Source organism: Vicugna pacos, chromosome 7 (genome assembly GCF_048564905.1).
Source record: "Vicugna pacos chromosome 7, VicPac4, whole genome shotgun sequence".
Classification (NCBI taxonomy): Eukaryota; Metazoa; Chordata; class Mammalia; order Artiodactyla; family Camelidae; genus Vicugna; species Vicugna pacos.
In genome coordinates, this window is record NC_132993.1 from 18,458,538 (window position 1) to 18,478,593 (window position 20,056).

At 54.1% G+C, this 20,056-nt stretch overlaps 1 protein-coding gene across 1 annotated transcript in view; it reads left to right on the plus strand.

Annotated features, from left to right (window-relative positions):
- PLXNA4 (plexin A4) overlaps positions 1–20,056 on the plus strand; it is a 410,094-nt gene that overhangs the window by 355,929 nt on the left and 34,109 nt on the right. Inside the window, exons 16-24 of the mRNA XM_006202300.4 lie at positions 343–507; positions 2,937–3,030; positions 3,513–3,752; positions 4,409–4,555; positions 5,227–5,461; positions 8,112–8,254; positions 15,796–16,064; positions 18,536–18,602; positions 19,379–19,525. Coding sequence (XP_006202362.1) covers positions 343–507; positions 2,937–3,030; positions 3,513–3,752; positions 4,409–4,555; positions 5,227–5,461; positions 8,112–8,254; positions 15,796–16,064; positions 18,536–18,602; positions 19,379–19,525 — 1,507 coding nt within the window. The remainder of the gene's footprint in view (positions 1–342; positions 508–2,936; positions 3,031–3,512; positions 3,753–4,408; positions 4,556–5,226; positions 5,462–8,111; positions 8,255–15,795; positions 16,065–18,535; positions 18,603–19,378; positions 19,526–20,056) is intronic.

The following is a 20,056-nucleotide window of genomic DNA, read 5'->3' on the forward strand; positions in this document are numbered from 1 at the left end:
GGGGATTTATAGCCAAGGAGCGGAGCGAGGGAGGCAGTGGACGGAAAATTACTAAGAGGAAACAAGGTTAGGAGGATTCTTGCCAAATCCACTTAACAGGACTCTTGCTGAAGGCAGGTCCCGGTGATCAGATACCAAGGGTGAGGAATAAGGAATTGATCAAATATCAAGGGTACTCATATATTGGTGTGTGGGGAGGTGGTTCTTGATAAACTGAGTTAGCAGGATTCTTGCTAAAAATGGGGCCTGACGAACAGGAGGGAGGGGTGTGAGAGGACCCTGACCTAGGACTACAGTCCCTCCCACACCCAGGAGCCCAGCCCCTGCCTTCCCTCCCTCCAGGCGCTCTCCGTCCTACATCATCTGCAACACCACATCCTCCGATGAGGTGCTGGAGATGAAGGTGACAGTGCAGGTAGACAGAGCCAAGATCCACCAGGACCTGTTCTTCCAGTACGTGGAGGACCCCACCATCGTGCGGATCGAGCCTGAGTGGAGCATCGTCAGGTAGGGACTGCCCCGACCTTGGGTTTCCTTCCTCAGCTGTCAGAAGCCAAGGAGAGCTCAGGGGCCCAGTCCTGCTGTGGGGACTGATGAACCAGGGGTGGTTCCGAGCACCCCTCGATCAAAGCTTCTTGCCTGGGCTCCCTCTTTCCACTGAGAGCACCTCTGCGCAGGACCCAGCCCTGGAGGCCAAGCTCCAACCAGCTGACAGCCCCCGACCTGAGGACTGGAGGGCACACTGGGAGGCTGGGAGGGGCTGCAGAGGGCATCCTGATGGCAAGGCCCCTGGTGATCATTGGGAAACCACTGTATCAGGGGCAGAGAAGGGAATGGAACAAAGACTTGGGGTCAGAAGGAGTGGGTGCAGCCCAGCTCCACTGCTTAGCAGCCAAGCAACCCCCCTGGGACCGGGGCTTCTCACCAGTCAACTCCCTTACCAGACACTGAGAGGACTGATTGAGGTGCAAATACCCAGTGCAGCGCCTGACTCGCCTCCCACCTTCCCCTCACTCCCGCCCAGTCCCCAGCCCTCCCCACTATCTGCTTCAGCTCCGGAGGACATCTAGGGTGAGGAGAGGGGGCAGAGCATGAAGATGTGGTCTCTACAAGCTAAGACAGGAGTTAGTGATGAGTCCAATCCAGAGAACAACCTTTTAAACCAGGGTCAGCAGATTCTAGCCCCGGGGAGCCAAATCTGGCTGTCTGCCTGCTTTTATAAATAAAGTTTTATTGGAACATAGCCATGCTCATTTGTATATGTTTTGTCTCTAGCTGCTTTCTCACCACAGCAGTAATTGCAGCCAACCATATGGCTCCAGAAACCTAAAATATTTACTCTCTAGCCCTTTACAGAAAGAGCTTGCCACCTGGCCTTACACCCAAACATAAGGCAGCCTTTGAGAGATGTGACCTGGTTGTCCTCAGCAGTTACTCTCTTATAAGCTTTAGCCACAATCTGAAAGTAGATAAATACAATGCACAGAGAGGGGCAAAGAGCCTATAAAAGCTGTTCTAGGATTTGCCCGCAGGGCCTGGTGAGTCCAAGAAGTTGGCATGGCCCCCTGTTCTTAGACAAACTCTGTGACTCCCGAAGGCCTTCACAGCCTGATTTGATTCACTTCTTCCGCGTGGCCCTGTCAGAGAACTAGCGGTGTTGTCCTTCCTGGCACTCAGCAGCCACCCCCCAGTGATGCTCACACCAAGAAGGAAGGCTGGAGGCATGTTCTGAGTTGGCTGGGGCTCCAGGCATGTCAGAGTCTGAGACGGGGTGGGGCTCTGCAGAACACATGGCTTTACGCTGCTCACAGCAGCCTGGGTTACTAGGGAACGGTGATGGGGCATTCGATAAATGTACGTTAAATTGATGATTGAGAAGATCGGAAGATGGCTCAACACCAGCAGCTCACTGGCCAATGCTGCCAGGGGCGGAGAGCCTCTCTGGGTTTCACAGGACTCTCCCTGCATGTGCGTGTGTGTGGGTGAGTGTGTGTGTGCTGCAGAGGGGGCGGGGGAGGGCAAGAGGAAGGGAAGGCAGTAATGGAGTATAAAGATGCGCAGATGGATAGAGGGGTAGAAATGAATGTGGGTGCCAGGGACTCTACCCACCAAGCTTTTAACCACTTAGTTGTTTAGATGGTCAGATTCTTCTCAAAGATACTCCCTTAATAGTAGATAAAGTGATTTGTCACTTTCCTTTGAGTAGCCTCCAAGGAAGATAGCCTACATCCCATGCCAGCTTCTCAGTGGTCCTGAAGATAGGACAGTGGGGTCCAGTGTTCCACTGAAAAGCCACCCAAAGGTGAATCTCCTAATTGCCCAGATCAGCAGTCCTCTGACTGACACCCCGGGGCGGGAGGGTCCCAGAGCATTTCCTGTTTGCATTCTTAGAAGAGGTTCCTGGGTGTCTGGGCCTCCGCCTGTCCCGAGTCTCAGCCGACTGAAGCCTCTAGGGTGGAAATTTCTAGCATGATTGTCCTGGGGGAGGAGGCTGTGCTCAGACTTTGGAGGACAGTCTGGAGTGAGGCTTCCATAAGGCCAAGGCCAATATGAAAAAAGTTCCCTGAGGCTGGTGAGGGAGGGGAAGGAGACCCCAGGGGGCTGCAGAGAAGCAGCTGGCTGAGGTCAGGAGGCCTGGGGGGCCAAGAGGACCATGCTGCCGGCCCAGCCTCCACAGGGTGTCCACTCTTCGAATGAGCTCAGCGCAGGACGGCCGCCGACACCTGGCCATCACTGTCTTCCCCTTGGCTGCTGAGAGCTCATCCTTATTATTATGCAGTCAGCTTGTCATCGTCCTTGTCCTGGGAACATTATCATGCCTCCCGGGTATCATTGTCTTTAATGCCGGAGCTCAGCCTGATTGATTATCGTCTTCATCGTCAAGTCGGTTGCTATTCCTATCCTTGTGTTTACACGCCTCCTTTCTTCCTGGTCAGCGGGAACACACCCATCGCCGTGTGGGGGACTCACCTGGACCTCATACAGAACCCCCAGATCCGTGCCAAGCATGGAGGGAAGGAGCACATCAATGTGAGTCCAGGGCTGGCAGGGGTCTTGGGGCTGCCCAGTAGGCATGTGGCCTCCTTACAGGGTAAGGGGCTCCCCGAGGGCTCAGGCAGGCTCGCGCCAGGCACTGGCAATCTGTCACTGGGTGTGATGCCCCTGAACACTGGGAAGGCGGGATGGGGGAGCAGGCCGAAGACACTTTCACACCCTGGGGCACAGGCGCGGAGGAGCAATTGCCTCTGGGTTCCTGGGGCTTCAGACCCTCATTCCTCCAGCCTTCCGGCCACCAGTTTCACTGCTTAGCTTAGAGATACCCCTGTCCCTGCCACACCCACTGTGGGCAGAGAGGAGGCAGGTGCCCACTGCAGAGCCTGTCCTTGAGAGCCTGTTTGTGTGGTCCAAGGCTGTCCCGTGTCACCACCACGCTGTACAACAGCACCGAGGGAGAGCCGGTGGTGGCTGCGGGGGCACGCCGCATCATCCTCCCTCTCCGCCCCCCCCCCCAGCTCTGTGAGGTGCTGAACGCCACTGAGATGACCTGCCAGGCTCCCGCCCTGGCTCTGGGGCCCGACCACCAGTCTGACCTGACGGAGAGGCCTGAGGAGTTTGGCTTCATCCTGGACAACGTGCAGTCCCTGCTAATCCTCAACAAGACCAACTTCACCTACTACCCCAACCCTGTGTTTGAGGCCTTCGGTCCCTCTGGAATCCTGGAGCTCAAGCCGGGCACACCCATCATCCTAAAGGTAAAGTGAGATGGTGGGAAGGAGACCGCTGTGGGCAAGGGGAGGGGCTTTCCACATCGCAGAAGAAAGCCGGAAGTCATGGACCCCAGCCAGACCTCGAGGCTGGTGGCCTACCTAGTGGAGGTTGTATTATGGCCCAGACTATGGGAAAAGCTCTCTGAGTCTGTATTGAGAGGTGCACTCTCTTTATGGACTGTAGAGAGCTGGTCAGGGCAGCCGGATCCACCCTGATCATCTGACTTCCGACTCTGTGCCCTGAGACCAGGACCTGGGAGGTCAAAGGCTCATGCTGCTTCCTCCTGTGCAGCCCTTTGCAAACCACAGTATAGGACTTCTTTGGAGCACAGAGAGTAAATTAATTTTAATTCATGTAACAATTTGGAACAGCCGGTAGTGACTGACTGCAGCTCTGTGTTGAGAAGGATTCTGAGGCTGCATTTCGGAAAAGCTAAAAAGAGTGCCTTGATTATTGATTTCCCACTGATGAAGGGGGAGTAGTAGTATATGTGTCGCAAATGTGGGGGACTTATTGGGGAAAATAACCTCTCCACCAGCTCCCCAAAAGGATGGGATCTCCAGATGGGAGGACATGACAGCCAGCCAGTAGCTGTGCCCCTGACTCTGGGGTGGGAACTTGGGATTTCCTGTCCATCTAGGGCAAAAATCTGATCCCACCTGTGGCTGGGGGCAACGTGAGGCTGAACTACACTGTGCTGATCGGGGAGAAGCCGTGCACTGTAACCGTGTCAGATGTGCAGCTGCTCTGCGAGGCCCCCAACCTCATCGGCAGGCACAAAGTGATGGTGAGGCTGGTGGGACCCCATCCTGGACGGGGCGGGCGCTAGGGATGCAGGGATGCTGGGGATGAGTGGTCCAGCTCCATCCTGGACCACTAGGGCTTTCCGGGAGTGGGGGCGGTTCTGGCCTGCTTGAATTTCCTCCCAGCTAGCCCACAACCCCCATTTCCTTCTCCCTGTCCCACTTCTGACTTCTTTCTTCTGTATTGTCACCCTCTTCATACTGGCCGGTGCTGCAGTAAGGGCAATGCAAAATGGCACTCAGTGATGTGCTAAATTGCCTGTTAAAGGCAAGAGACCCTTCCAGGAGAGGGCCATTGTTGGCCTGGGCAGGACGGAATATCATGTCCTGGCCTCAGTCACAGTGGGATGCGTCTTCAGGGATCTAGTCTTTGATGTCATGTAGGCTTTTTTAGATCCTAGTTGAGTGCTGTTTCCTCATGAAGACAACCACGTTCACTCCTGAGTAAGAAAAGGTAGGGTCTTTCCAGTTGTGGGGGTGGCCTGCGCTGAGCTGTCCATACTCCTCCCTCGGGCCCTGGATGCCCTCTTGTCTGCTGTCCCTGGAGCCGTTTTCCTCATGCAGCCCTGGTCACCAGCTCACCAGTGGCTCAGGGCAGTTCCCTAGGATGCTCTGTGGCCACACCCAGCCCCCTCTCGCCTGGCGTGTCCCCTAGGCCCGAGTCGGTGGCATGGAGTACTCCCCGGGGATGGTGTACATCGCCCCTGACAGCCCACTCAGCCTGCCCGCCATTGTCAGCATCGCCGTGGCTGGCGGCCTCCTCATCGTCTTCATTGTGGCCGTTCTCATCGCCTACAAACGCAAGTCCCGTGAAAGCGACCTCACGCTGAAGCGGTTGCAGATGCAGATGGACAACCTGGAGTCCCGCGTGGCCCTGGAGTGCAAAGAAGGTACCAAGCGGCCAGGGCCTGGGTGTGCATGCAAGCATCTGTCGAACACACAAGCAACAGTGCGCTGAGCTGGGCCTGAGTCTCCTGTCTCCAGATCCCCCACCTCTCGTGTCTGAGCCCCTGCTCAGGCCAAGGCTGTCCCCACAGGCCCCACCCGAGCGAGTCCACATGAGGCTAAGGCTTCCCCTCCCTTCTTCCCCCAAGTCAGGCTGGGATCATTTCAATCCCCACGAGAGCAGTATCCAGCCCGGGATCCTGGCTGGGTGGGCTCTCGGGGAGACCTGGACATGACACACTCAAGCAACCTTCAGAAGGAAGGTAGGGTGGAGGGCTGATCTGAGATTTAGAAGGATGAGCAGTTCACAGCTTGTATTTTTAAAATTACTAACACCACCATGAAGTGAAACCAGCCGTCCCAAATCCAAGAAGGAAATTTAGGAGTCAGACTCTTGTCACCCTCAGGCTATCATTCGTGAGTCATCCTGGGAGGGTCTGAGCTGGTTCTTTCTGTAGATTTATACCCGGATGGGAGGGCTCCTCTATACCTGGGGCTGCCATATCCCTGCTGGGGAGGCCGCGGCTCTCTGATGGGGAAGCAGGTCCCTTCCATCCCCTCTCCACATCCTCAGCTGTCAACACAGCATCCGCCTCGTGGGACTGTTAATTACGGCCTTTTATTATATTTACACTGCCTAATTTTTTTCTCCGCAATGTACTCTTCCCTCTAATTAGGTGCAGTGATTAGAATCTCTTTTATGTGTGCCAGGCGCGAGGCTTTGAATGTTGGAGGCACTCAGTGACTTGAAGGAAGACTGCAGACCTATAAAAAGCCAGCTCCCTCCTCCTCCCCACCAGCTGAGCACTCCTGCTGGGAGGGGGCAGAGGGGGAGTGTGAAGCCGGGTTCCAGAGAAGGAGGAACTGGCGGTCAGACAGGGAGTCCGGACTCCAGGACGCCAGGAGAGGGCCTTGGCTTCTGGCTCCGGAGAGGGCTGTCCTGGGGGGGTGGAAAGAGAGACATAGGATTAGCCTTGACAGTGTTTTCCAAGGGTGCCCAGAGCTGGCTCTTGAGGATTTAAAGGATGGGCAACTTCCTGAAGACCTGACAGTGCGGCAGGCCATCGCCCACCCACAAGCTCAGGAGAGGCCCAGGCTGTGCCCCTCGCAGGCCTGACCTTCCCGCACACACGCATGCACACACCCCTGTAGATACGCACTGACTCACACTCGGGTGATCACTCGTGCGCTCACACCTCTGCACTCATGCCCACGTTCCCAGACACACACACATGTGTTCTTGCCTCAGCACATACATGAGTGCTCATTGGGGCTTTGGTAACAGTCACATCCCCAAAAGGCTTCCTGACTCCCCTTTCACAGACACGTGCACACAAGCTGGTGTAAGTTCCACCCAGATGTGTTCGGGTTGCTCTGCCTTTGGAGTCTTTTCTTGACAAGGCTTCCCTTCCCCGTGTCAGTGGGAGGTGGGGGGCACAGAAAGAGCACAGCACAGGAGGGGCCTGCAGCCGCCTCCCCATTGTCCTGTCACACAAGCACTGATATCCTCAAGGCCCAGAGACCCAGTGTCCGAAGGCCGGAAGTCAGCACTGGGGGTGCGGTGGGGCCCCCGCCAACAGCACCTGGGACAGCCGTGTTGTAGTCGTGCCATCAGCAGGCCCACTGGGCGAAGGGCTGGCTTTTCGAGGGCCCTGGAACCATATTGGGCTTATGGATCCTTTCTGAGCCCACAAAGTATTTTTTCCCTATTCTTGTCTGTATAGATGGAAGTACAGTTTAATTGACGTCCGCTGGCCGTTCTTTGCGGGAATGTGTTCATCCATCTCGGTTGTGTGTGTCTATGTGTGCGTTTGCATGTGTTGAGGAAAAAGGTGGAGGAGGGAAGGACCTCAGACTACCTCCCAGGGCAAACCGCAGCCCAGGAGGAGGGCTGTACCCCGGACGGAGTGTGATCGCACCGCTGTGGGACAGCCGGGGGTGTGTGCGGGATTTTCTTAGGGGCCGGGGCGGGGGCATGGTCTCACAGTTCTGTGACCCTCTGGAGGCCTGGGCTGCCTCCACAGACTGCGGGGCCCACATGCAGTTCATAATTCACCTCTGAGCAGCATCACCTTGAGGAAGGGAGGACAGAGGTGCACCCTGCATATTTGTCCAGGAGGGATGTATCAGTTTGGCAGAGCCTTCATCTGGCCCTGTTTGGTGGTCTGATGGCTCTGGTAAGCTGCATGGCCTAGACTGGGACTTTAGACCCCCCATCACTGGAATTTACTTGTTCACTGGCCCCGTCCTTCCATGCCCTCCTACCTGCCAGCATATTTTGCAAGCCAAAGCCCCTAATCTTCAGACAGCAAGGCCCTCCTGGCCCCAGCAGCAGCTCAGACCTGTGGACAGCTGGCCCCCCATTCATGCTTTGGAAGGGATTTGGCTCAAGACAAGCTTCCTTGTGCTGCATCTTTCTCCCATTCCTAAACCATTCACTTCAGCTACTTAAAACACCCCCCTTTCTTACTCTTGCACTGCTGTGGTCCGCTGCGCTTGTCTCCAAGGGCCTGGGAGAGGGTTCTGAGTGTTCCGAGTCAGGGTAACTCTTGGCTGGCCCCATCCAGTGGTGTCGTGGTCTTCTCTTTGTGCCAGCCTTTGCCGAGCTGCAGACTGACATCCACGAGTTGACCAGTGACCTGGACGGAGCTGGGATTCCCTTCCTGGACTACAGAACCTACACCATGCGGGTGCTCTTCCCAGGGATTGAAGACCACCCTGTCCTCCGGGACCTCGAGGTGAGAAGCAGTCTTCATGGCCAAGCCCTTCCCCCATCACAGTGTTAGTGCAGGGAAGGACATGGGTGACCTTCAAGTCCAGCCACCTCATTCAGAGGAGAGACAATAGAGACTAGGGAGGGGACGAGACTTGCCTGAGGTCACCCCCTTGCTGGCGCCAACCTGTCCCTCGGGAGGAAAGGGAACTCAGAGCAGAGGTGGGAGTAGGGCTTTGGGTCTTAGGGGTCATGGATCCCCTGAGAATTGGGTAGAAGCTGAAGACCCTCTCCCCAGAGAAACTATACACAGAAACAGGAAATCTGGCAAACAATACAGGCAGTTCACGGACCCTTGTGTAAGAAACTGCCATGTAAGGGATTTTACCACTTAGTTGGTGCTCAGTAAGTAAATGGGGAGAAGATAAGCGATGTGCTCAGGAGGGAGGTGGAAATGTGAATGATAAGAACGTAACTGCCTTTGTACCAGCAGGGACCTCAACTTTTGAACGTTTTATTCCACTTACTGTCTACCACAGTGTCTGGCTTATGCATATATTCATATTACGCTTTGTTCTGAAAGGGATTTGGAATGACTTATAAAGATAAATACCAGAGAAAAGCAAAAAATATAAATGAGGAAACCTGGGCAAGGGGGTGAATCATAAGGAATGATCATCCTGAGTTGACTTCTGACGAGTATCCTGGTCCTGTCATAATACTTTACGTGTCTGTGCTCATTTCACCTCCCAAGAGCCCTCAGAAGCAGGTGCACCCATTTCACAGGTGAGAAAACTAAGGGCATGGAGAACTCTGGGGCCACACAGCTGGGAGGGAACGGGCCAGGATGTGAATCCAGCAGTTAGACTCCGGAGCCCGGACTCCCAAGGGCCAGCCTGTGCCCTTGGCTTCTGACGTGCTGTGTCTGATCCACACTGAATGGCTCTGGATACTTATCCGGATGGATCAAAACTCTTCAGCCAAAGCACCAACGGAAAATAAGACTAATTCCAAACTCGTGTTGTCCACAACATAGAAGGAGACCTGTCGCTCCGGAGTCTTCCAGTTATGCCGGTGCTGAGCCCCGTGGGAAAGCCTGCACGGTTCTCCAAGGGACATAGGGAGAGGCTGTGTACTTGTGCAGGGGACGCAGCAGGTCCCCAGGGCACTCGGGGCCCACGCGCATTTCTCCAACTTGATTATGGGATGAATCTGTGTGTGTGTGTGTGTGTGTGCGCGTGCATGTGTAGACTCTGCCCATGCCTAATTTATCTTTGTAATTCTGGCTTCCAGCAGAGTGCTTGGCACATAGTAGGCATGCAGGAAGTGTTGAATGATTTGAATAAATGAATGTCTGTGTGTCTGCATGAAATGGGGTGGAAATGGCAGCCCTAGGAAGGGAAGTTGTGTTTGAATGTCCCCACACCCCTCCATGGGCAGGATGGAGAATAATCAAAGTAAGAATTCAACTAGGATGAGTATATAAAGTTTTTCTCTCTTTTCCACTAGTTTAAAATTCCAAGTAGATTTCCTCTAAGCATTTAACTTTTAAATCAGATGTTCTGAGCCCACTTCCAAGCTGGCATCCCCGTAGGGTGGCCTGAATACTTCGGAGCAGGCTGGGGAACAGCCTTCTCCCACGTAAGTTGTTTCTCTTGATGGACGCACACATTCCACATGGCTTTCCTGAACATTCCTATGGCCCGTATTATAAATCATGCCACATCCTGCCATATGGTCTTATTTCTCATTCAATCCCATTCATTCTACGGCTTTCCCACATGCCCTTGTGTCTCTGTGGATCCTCAGAGTCTCGGGCCTGGCTTGGCACCTGTTTCGCACACACCCCAGGGCAGCACACTCCGAAGAACTGCTCAGGGCAGTGGAGGAGAGTTACAGGGCTGATCCTCCCACAGGGTCTTGTGGGTGGTAGTGCAGGTTGCGCACTGCCCCAGGTGGCACTGTTCATATGTGACACTTCCTGGAGTTATGCAGTGCGCGACCTGCCCCACTGCCTGTAGCAGCCCTGTTCACCCAAGACCAGAATCCTGATGATTCCCTCTCATGGCCTTTCTGGACGGTACCGGGCCCCTTGCTGAAAGCTGGCAGCATCCCCACCCAGCTGCACTTCCCCGGGCCTTTCCTCTAGGGTTAGTTTTCTGGGAGGAGCTGCTACCCAACTCCTGGGCTTATTCCTCAGCAAAGTGCACAGCCCAGGAGCCCTGCCCAGCAAGCCAGGCTGAATGGACGGAACCGCTGGGCACCCCTGCTCCCGACCTTAGAGCCCCGCGTGGAGCCAGCTCCCTGCTTCACTGGGTGCTGCCCTGGCCCCACCCACCTTGTTCTCCAGCATCTCAGGGCCACTAAACAGAGGCTTCGGGGGCTACAGAATGAGCTGCAGCAAATGTGTCCCCTGCCCAGAAAGCTTCAGAAAGCCTGGTTCAGTGCAGTCTCCGAGATGCGCGGTCTCTCCACATCACGGTGACACCGCCCACCCCACCAGCTGGACCACCAGGACTCAGTGCCTCACACCCGTCTGCAGGGGCTGTCAGATGAACTCAGCCCTCAGACAGCTGTGGAAGAAGGTCTGTGAGAGTCAGGACTGCTGGGTTCTGACAGTCACCTGACCAGACTGTCAGACTCCCCGATGCTCTCTAGGTGGGCACCCCACCAATGCCTGAGACCATTCCTATGGCCCCCATTACCAATCACATCATGTCCTACCCCAGCCTTATTCCTCATCTGGCACCTTAAGATCTCCCCTCAGACCTGAGTCTTCGCTCTTTTCCTTGCCTTTATTACAGGGGAAGAATTTCTGTCCCCCCGCCTCCTGCTCAGGAAGGAGTTAACAGCCAGCTTCTCTGGTTGCCCTGAGTTGGAGGCCACGAGGTAGCTAGTTGTCAGGCATGGGCTCTGAATCAAGCCAGTCTCAGAGATTTCTGTTTTAATTCTGGTAAAATATACATAACATAAAATTGACCATTTGACCCATTTTTAAGTGTACATTTCAGTGGCATTAAGTTCATTCACATTATTGTGCAACCATCACTACAGTGTATCTCCAGAACTTTTTCATCTTCCCCAGCTGGAACTCTGTACCTATTGAACAATAAACAACTCCCCATTTCCGCCCCCCCCCAGCCCCTGGCAACCACCATCCTACTTTCTGTCTCCATGAACTTGGCTACTCTGGGTACCTCATATAAGTGGAATCATATAGTATTTGTCCTTTTGTGACTGGTTTACTTTACTTAGCAAAATGTTTTCAAGGTTCACCCACATTGTAGCATGTGACAGAATTCCTTTCCTTTGAAGGCTGAATAATAGCCCATTGTAGATGTAGACCACATTTTGTTTATCCATTCATCTCTCATTGGACACATGGGTTGCTTCCACCTTTTGGCTATTGTGAATAATGCTGCTGTGAACATGGGTGTACAGATACCTGAGCTCTTGCTTCCATCTTTTGGGCATATGCCCAGGACATAGGACTTTTTCCACTTCGATTAGCTCATTACTTAATTGCTGGTGGACAGAAATCAACTTTTACCGTTTCAGTTAGCTTGGGGCTATGTGAGATCTAGCTCCCTATGCAAGACCCAGAGACCTTGTGTAGACCAGTTCTTTTCTTATTTGTCTTCAGCTTCTCCCTGCCACTGGAATAGTTTCTCTCTGTTGGTTTTCCTGGTACGGAAGCATCCCCAGAGAAGCCACTGAGTAATTTAAAGCAGTGTTTCCACCTTTTCAGGCGCCGGGATGGGCATGAATGGGAGGTGCGTGTGAAGAAGATGGTGCCGTCTAGTTTTTAGGCTGTCCTGGAGAGATGGCCAGCAGGTCCTTTTTTGTGTGACCATCTGGGCGTAGTCTGAGCATTTGGGAAAGGGGCTGCCTAGGCACTGGCACACCTCAATCCTTTAAAAACCGAGAGTGAACAATAACCATATACCTCGTTTTCAACCTGTCATTGCTTCGTAAACTCTAACCTATTGGGTTACAATTAAAATTTACTATCCAGTTTTATACTCACAGACTTCAACTAAATTATTGCACCATCTGGTGAATAAAGAAAGTCTTGTTTCAGAGTGCCATTTGCTTCGGGGGAGGGGGTAGCAAGTTACAAAGGGGAATTGTTCAGGATACTCTTTACCAAGACACCTCACTTCCATCTCCCCTTTGTAAAATGGGGAGAAAATGCCTACCTTCTGCACCGGGACACTGTGCCAATACGTTAGGTGTCTTGGAAACTCTGGGGCAAAAGGGATCAGTGAAAACAGCCAACGGAGGAGAGGCAGGCAATAAAACCGCCGCTGTTTAAGTGCACTCTGAGTGTGCCAAGCACTTCACATACATTATCTTATTTAATGTTCATAAAACATTATGACACAGGCACTCATATTCTCATTTTGCAGATGAGGCAATAGAGCCTGGAGGTGAGAGAGCTTTCCTCCATGTACGGGTCTGTTGGTCTCTGATTCCAAAACCCACGCTGCTGACCAGGATGCTCCTTCCCTGAAGGTAGCTTTGCTAAGGCTTCCTTCCCCAGTGCCCCTAGCCTTGCTGTCCAGAAGGTGTGTGCAGCCAGAGCAGGGAGTCCAGAACACGTCCTCCCCTTCCTCTCCAGATGCCACAGTCCCAAGCCTGCCCATGGCTCCCCTGGCCTCGATGGCCACCCTGAGCTCCAGGAGGCCCTGCACAGGAAGCTGCAGGGAGGACTCAGAGCTGGTTTCCAGTTGCCTCCCAGGACCAGAAGGAGGACAGACATGGTCAAGGATGTGGAGAATGGATGGGGGCTCGGGAGCCAAGCAAGCTGTGGTTGGGCAATCCAACCCCGCCCTCCACCAGGTGGCTGGCCTTGGCAAACCTTGGTCGCTTCCCTGAGAGGCCGTTGAAAGGGGGTCACAGCTCATCCTGGCAAGGTCATGAGAAGGCTTAGCTGGAACAATGAATGCAGTGCACCAGCACTGTGCTTCGATGTAGCAGATGCTCAAAAAGTGGCATTATCTCTTAATATCAGGACAAATTACAGAGATGCTGTTCTGAGGGGTCTGAAGGACAGAGGAAGTAACGTGTGTCTGTGCATGGGAGGTGCTGTCGCAGCTTCAGGAGGGAGGTCAGTAGGAGACATACAGCTGGGCAGATAGAGTCCCCGCCCGATTGCACGGTGAGGTGGCCACATTTCTCTTGCCTTTGCCTCAAGAGCCACCGTGGAGTGGGTAAATAGAGGAGCCAGGCATGAGAGAAGCCAAGCCTGGAGACCTTGGGGAATGAGGGGGTCACCAGGAAGGGCTACGCAAAAAGCCAGAGTGAGCCACAAGGGCACCTGGCCAGCACCACCCTGGCCTTGGAGAAGTCCCACCTCTCGAGGTCCCAGCCCTCCGGGCATGAGCACTGCAGCAAGGGAGATGCACATGGACCCAATTTGGAAGCAGGCATGTTTTCCTTCCAGCTTCCTGATCTGTGGGAGCTTCCGATGCCAGGCAGTGGGAGCTCAATGGGAGTGCTTCTCTGCAGAGTGCAGGCGTGGGCTCCTGGCTGACCACCCAAGGGCAGGGCCTGGGTCAGACTGGACCCTGCCCTAGCCAGCACCTTGCCCTGAGCCTGGAACGCAGGGTGGCGCCGTAAATGAGTGACATGAACTTTCTGGCTCTGCATCCATGGACCTTGGCAAACAGGGTTTCTCTGGCTGCATCCGTCTTCCCCAGCTTAAAATCCCTAGAGTGAAACAGGATGAAATCGCTGCCATTTGGTGGCTGGCCTGTGATCGTGCCGAGGCTTTCCACACGTCTCCTTCAGGGCTCTCAGGAGCCCCGGGGAGTAGGGGCAGGACGCGGTGCCGGCTGCCCAGGCGCGTGGCCCGGCTCTGACACGTCTCTGCCTGGGGCTCTTGGGAAAGTTCCTTATCCTCGTGGGGCCCTGGGGTAATAATGGCACCCACCTCACAGGCTGCTGTGTGGATTAAATGGGCCAATATTTCTAAAGCATGTGGAACCGTGCTTGGCACAGGGTAAGAGCTATGTACATACTAGTGGTACCTTCATGTCGCTGATGAAGAAACCGGGTCCACTGAGGGTCCTGCACTCATAAGAGACTGTGATGGAGTTAACACAAGCTGGGTGGACTCTGAAACTGCGCTCTTTATGCTCCACATGTCACCGTCCTTCCCAGGCACCCAGTGCATCTGCCCCTCCCCCCAGGGGGACACATCCCTCAAGATAAGGTTTCAGGGGCACCTCCTTCGGATGCCCCTGCCTCCTCCAGTGCTCTGTCCACACCAGATGCCCTGCTCCATGTTCTCAGAGAGCCCTCCCTCCAGGGCAGAGGCTGTGCTTCATTTTTGAAGTGAACTTTGTTTTAATGTAAGTGTACAGACAGAGCAACGCACAAATGATCAGAACACAGCTCAGTGCATTTTCCCCGAGTGAACACAGCCATCAAGCCAGCACACAGATCGAAGCAGAGCACTGCCAGCCTCCAGAAGTCCCCCTGTGCCCCCTCCCAGTCACAGCCACCCGCTCAGAAAACTCTTTTTCATCATTGATGAATTTTAATTGTTTTTTTAAATCTTGGTTTAATTGGTACTGTACAGTGTGCTGTCTTTCACTCCTGACTTTTCTCTTTCAATATGTTTGCAAGATTCATCCCTGTTACTGTGAGTGGCAATAGGTCCTTCATCCTCGCTGCTGGGAAGCATTTCATTGAGTGAATATAGCACAGTGCCCGGAGCTCCCCTATTGTTGCCGGACACCTGGCCATTTCTGGCTTGGGCCGCGATGCCTGGTGCAGCCATGCTCGTTCTCATGCGCCTCAGAGGCGCATGCCGAGCTCAGGGGCTGGCTCATGTTTGCTGAGTGGATGGTACACCCTTACATCCTTGCACGACTCTCCCAATGAACAGAAGATGCAGGCAGAAAGATAAAAGCTTCTACCTCCCCTTCCCTGCATGGAGCAGGGTCTCAGAAGGAATCTCTAAGGAGACATCAGATGCTAGTTAGGGAGCGCCCGAGAGACTTTTGGGCTTAAGCTCCCTCTTTTTTTCAGGGGAATGAACTTGGGCCCACAGAGGTGTAGAGGGACTTGCCCAAGCTTGCATGGCATGGTAGTGTCAGAGCCCACGTGGAACAAACCCAGTATCCCTGACTCTGGGGCCACTATCTGTCCACAGGACTCCCAGGGCCAGAGACATTAGGGGTCAGCATTAGGTTAGCCAGAGGCCCAGGTTTGGTGACGCGCTAGCCAGGGTGTTACCCACAGCAGCCGCAGCCTCCTGGAGTCCCCACCTGGGGCTGTGGCGTTGGGCTGCCATGGCATGGGGCCCCCTCCCTAATTCCATGCTAACAGTGACATTCTCTCCATCTCTAGAGACAGTGACTCGCCTTGTGGGCTGTGATGGAGGTTAGGTAGGCACCGAGCGTGGTGCCTGGCCCTAGGTGGGGACTTGATGGCATGAGCCAGGCGGCCACTCATGGGGGAGTGGGAGGGTCAACAGCGTGCACAGCCCCACCCCCTGAGGGGCGATCCCTGGGGCCCAGCGGCCTCAAGACTCCCCCACCCGGGTCTCCGCCGTAGGTTCCCGGCTACCGGCAGGAGCGCGTGGAGAAAGGCTTGAAGCTCTTCGCGCAGCTCATCAACAACAAAGTGTTCCTGCTGTCCTTCATCCGCACGCTGGAGTCGCAGCGCAGCTTCTCCATGCGCGACCGCGGCAACGTGGCCTCGCTCATCATGACGGTGCTGCAGAGCAAGCTGGAGTACGCCACCGACGTGCTGAAGCAGCTGCTGGCCGACCTCATCGACAAGAACCTGGAGAGCAAGAACCACCCCAAGCTGCTGCTCAGGAGGTAGGGGCGTGGCCCTGGGGCGGTGTGGGGCGGTGCAGGCCACAGAGCCCCGACCCGGCCCAGCACACCGGCCGGGCCCTCCTGCTCTCAGGACCAGGGTGGAGCTTCCAGAAGGAGCTCCCAGGAGCAGCTGCCAAGACTCCCAAGGTTAGGCACTGACCTGGCCAGAGACCAGAGTGCATCCTGTGCACTCTTAGAAGACCCTGTCCATCGTGTTGGTGCCTGTAACTCAGCCCCGACCCCTCTGCTCACCCCATGGTTCTTCTGCCACATGTCTGTTTCCCTTCTCCTCCCTCTACCCTTGTACTTCCCTGATTTGACCCTCTCTACCAGAGTTTTTCTCTTATGGACTCTTCAGAGGTCTTTTTCCCATCCCTGGCCTTATCTAAGTCAGAACTTGAATTAGGAGAGATACCCTAGGGCCTCTCTGGGAACCCACCCCACCATCTCAAGATGGGAAACTTTAGCCCCTTTAGGCTCTCACTGCTTTCTGGGACCAGGAGCAGAAGCACCACCTCGGAGCCTGTTGGAAATGCAGACTCTCAGGTCCCACCCTGCACCCACTGGATCAGAATTGGCATTTTAGCAAGAAATCTAGGGGCTCTGAATGTGTATTAAAGTTTAAGAAGCACTAGTCTAGCCTGTGTTTGAATTAAAGCTCTTTAGAGGCAACTTGATACAACATAGCAAGCATTTCCTGGCACCTGCCATGGGCTTTGCCCAGGTCCAGAGTCCACCTTTCAATACTGTTGGATGCTTCATCCTTGACACAGTTGAAACATACTTGGTCACATGTGAAGACATAGCCATATCCAATGGCTTCAGCCTTATAAGAAATATCTGTGCTGCCTCTATCTATGCTGCCATTCAAACTGTCCATGTACTTGAAGGCTATTTCTCCTCCAGGCTGTTGTTCAATGTTTTTAGCCTTCATGTAGATGAAGGTGGAAAACGCCCACATCAGGCCGTTACGTCCTGCTCTCTGCCTGGACCATCCATTTACCGTCTGCCTTTGCCTGTTCCCTGCCTTCTGTCCTTGGTCTCTGGGTCTGAGGCAGGGCCTCCCGCTTGGTCCAGAGGATAGATTTAGCTTTCAGAAGTGTTTACTTCAGGCTTTTTCGTGGTGCGGTGGGCATTTGCCTGCACAGCTGCCAAAGGTTGCTACATACAAGAACAATCATACAGCAAGGTAGATCATTTTGATTTTTGTTTTACTTTCACCACGCAGCCACCCACCAGCATAATTCTAGGGTTGCCACTGGCTGCCAGAGTTCCCACCGACAATTTCCCGGCGTGGTCTCGCTTTGTATCTGTGTCTCCTCCTCTTGTCTTCCGTTCGCTCGCTCCCAGATGCCCTCTCTCTCTGATGCTCTCCTCTGTCTCCTTTTCTTCTTCTTGCCCTTGGCTGCCCCCCTCCTTTCAGTAGTTTTCCTTCTTTTCTCTTCTCAGCTTCATTTTGTGCTGGCAGCGGCCCAGCTGCCCCAGGGCTTCAGTTATTAGTATCTTCTGGCAGCTGCCACTTTCAACTCTATCCAAACATACCTGGATGGGCTGCTTTCTCTCTAGAGCTGGCCACACTCTAACTGCAAGTTCAAATGAAGTTTTTCTCTAACTGGAATGTGACCACAAATGTCCTTTGGCTGGTGACACTGCTACAGTGTCTTTACTTCCAAAGTAAAGGAATAAATGGGTTTGGGTAGCAGCATGAAAGATGCAAATTAGACTCAAGAATGAACTTCCTGTCATTGCAAATAAAACACCAGAATGGTTCCCATGAGAAGTTCCAAAGTACCTGGAAGTCTTTTAAATAGGACAATTTGGGCATCTGCTGCAATGAGCTAGGTATCCAGCTCCATGCTGCTGCCAGCTCTGGGAGTCTTTAGCTTAGGGGATGGGCTCAGTCTAGTCTATCTGGCCTTTACCATGACCCACTTCTGCCATCTTTCTATCTTCTGCCAAATTAGGATCTCCCAGGGGTTTTCTTTTCTTACCCCAAGGAGCACACCCATCCTATACAGGTCTCTAAGGCTATGCTTATCCACTATGATAGCTATGAGTCGTATGTGACTATTTAAATCTAAGTTAAAGTAAATAAAATTAAAAATTCAGCTCCTCAGACACGCAAGCTGTATTTCAAGTGCTCAGCTGGTGGCTACCCTGTTGAACAGCATAGAAAGTGCTGTTGGATGGCTTCATCATCACAGAAAGTACCCTGGACAGTCGGACAGTGCTGCTCTAACATATTCGCACAGAGCCTCACCTGGGAGCCGTCGCCCAGCTTGGCAGGCAAAACTTGTCATATCATCATGGAGTGTCTAGGGTCCACGGACCTCACGTATTCCTTAGGGACTCAAACTCTGGCCTGGAAACCTTAAGCAGCAAGATCCCTGCGGACTTCCCCTGCCCTTGAGGTCTGACCGGCTGCTTCTATCTTTGTCTTGCTCTGCTGGTTTCCTGATGACGGGTGCCAGGACTGAGTCAGTGGCTGAGAAGATGCTGACCAATTGGTTCACTTTCCTGCTCTACAAGTTCCTCAAGGTATGATTGGATGGGGGTGGGGGGTAACCTCTGGCCCCAGCTCAGTCTCCCTGCCAGCCTGGGCATGAACCTGCATCCTCCCCATTTCCCTCCACGGCCCCCAAGTCCACAGATCCCGGGGCCTGGCTCCTAGAACCCCACCAAGAGATGGAGTTTCCCTCGTCAGTGAGGGCACGGGTTCCGGACCATCTCAGGAGGTAGAGCCCCACAGCCAGACCTAGCTTGAGAGACACGATCCCGGTAGACAGCCTTCTCCCAGGCTGGGGAACTGAGCCTCTGAGAAGACCCTAGATTCCCATTTCAAGCTCAAGACAACTCACCCCTTATTTCCCTGCCTTCCATCTTCTTTGCCTCCTGCTCTCCCAGCCCGAGACTTACTGAGGCGGAAAAGGGTCCCAGGCAGGTACAGAAGCTGTGTGTGGTAGCAGATAAGCCAAGGACGTGCCTGGGAGGTGGACCAGCTGCTCGACTTCCAATTACTAACTTGTTTTCTAAGAAGTTCATGCCACCAAAGACTGACCTCTGTCTCTTGATGGGGCTGCAGAGAAACCAGAGTGGAGTGGGGATGGGGATGGGGCGGAGAGGGGGATGGGGCAGGGAAGACGAACAGAGAGCTCTAGAACAGCGGCGGTGAGAAAGCACAGATAGGAGCAGGAGAAGAGAATTAAAACAGAGGCGTGGAAAGCAGCCTTTTGGAGGGGCAGAGGCTCCGGGAGGCTGGGCTCTGCACACCTGGGGTCCAGAATTCACCCAGCGTGGCTCCTCTCTGTGTCCAGGAGTGTGCTGGGGAGCCACTCTTCTCCCTGTTCTGTGCCATCAAGCAGCAGATGGAGAAGGGACCCATCGATGCCATCACAGGAGAGGCCCGCTACTCCCTGAGCGAAGACAAGCTCATTCGCCAGCAGATCGACTACAAAACCCTGGTAAGCCAGCCTCCCAGCGGCTCCCCGTGGCTCCAGTGGGCAGGTTCTGGTCCTGCGCAGCTCCTGCCCAACCGAGAGGATGGTGGAAAGGCTGACAAGCCTCCCCTCCAGGTGCCTACAGCATGGACCAGCCTGGTGTTCTACCTGTCCCAGTCACCCAGACTTCCTCCGTATCACCACACTGGGGCATCTGGGTTTGGGGACCAGTGGCTCGGATATATCTGAGCAACAGCAAGAGACTAGTGTGCGTCCAGGCCAGTGCACCGGATTGTGGGGTGGTACCCCCTTGCCAACTGCTGGCTGACTGACCCCAGGGAACGAACTCCTTCTCAGCAGTTCTCCCAGTGGAGAGGGTTCTTTGCAACACAGCTCCAAGCAGGGAGCAGGCAGAGCACAAAGCCCACATGTGCATGACCAGAGCTGTAGGATGGCAGGTCCGGGTGACCCAGAGCTTTAAGGTGTTCATCCAGGGAACGGGGGATCCCCTCAGTCAAGGTCAGACTCCCTTTTCTGCTAGCAACTGCCATCCTA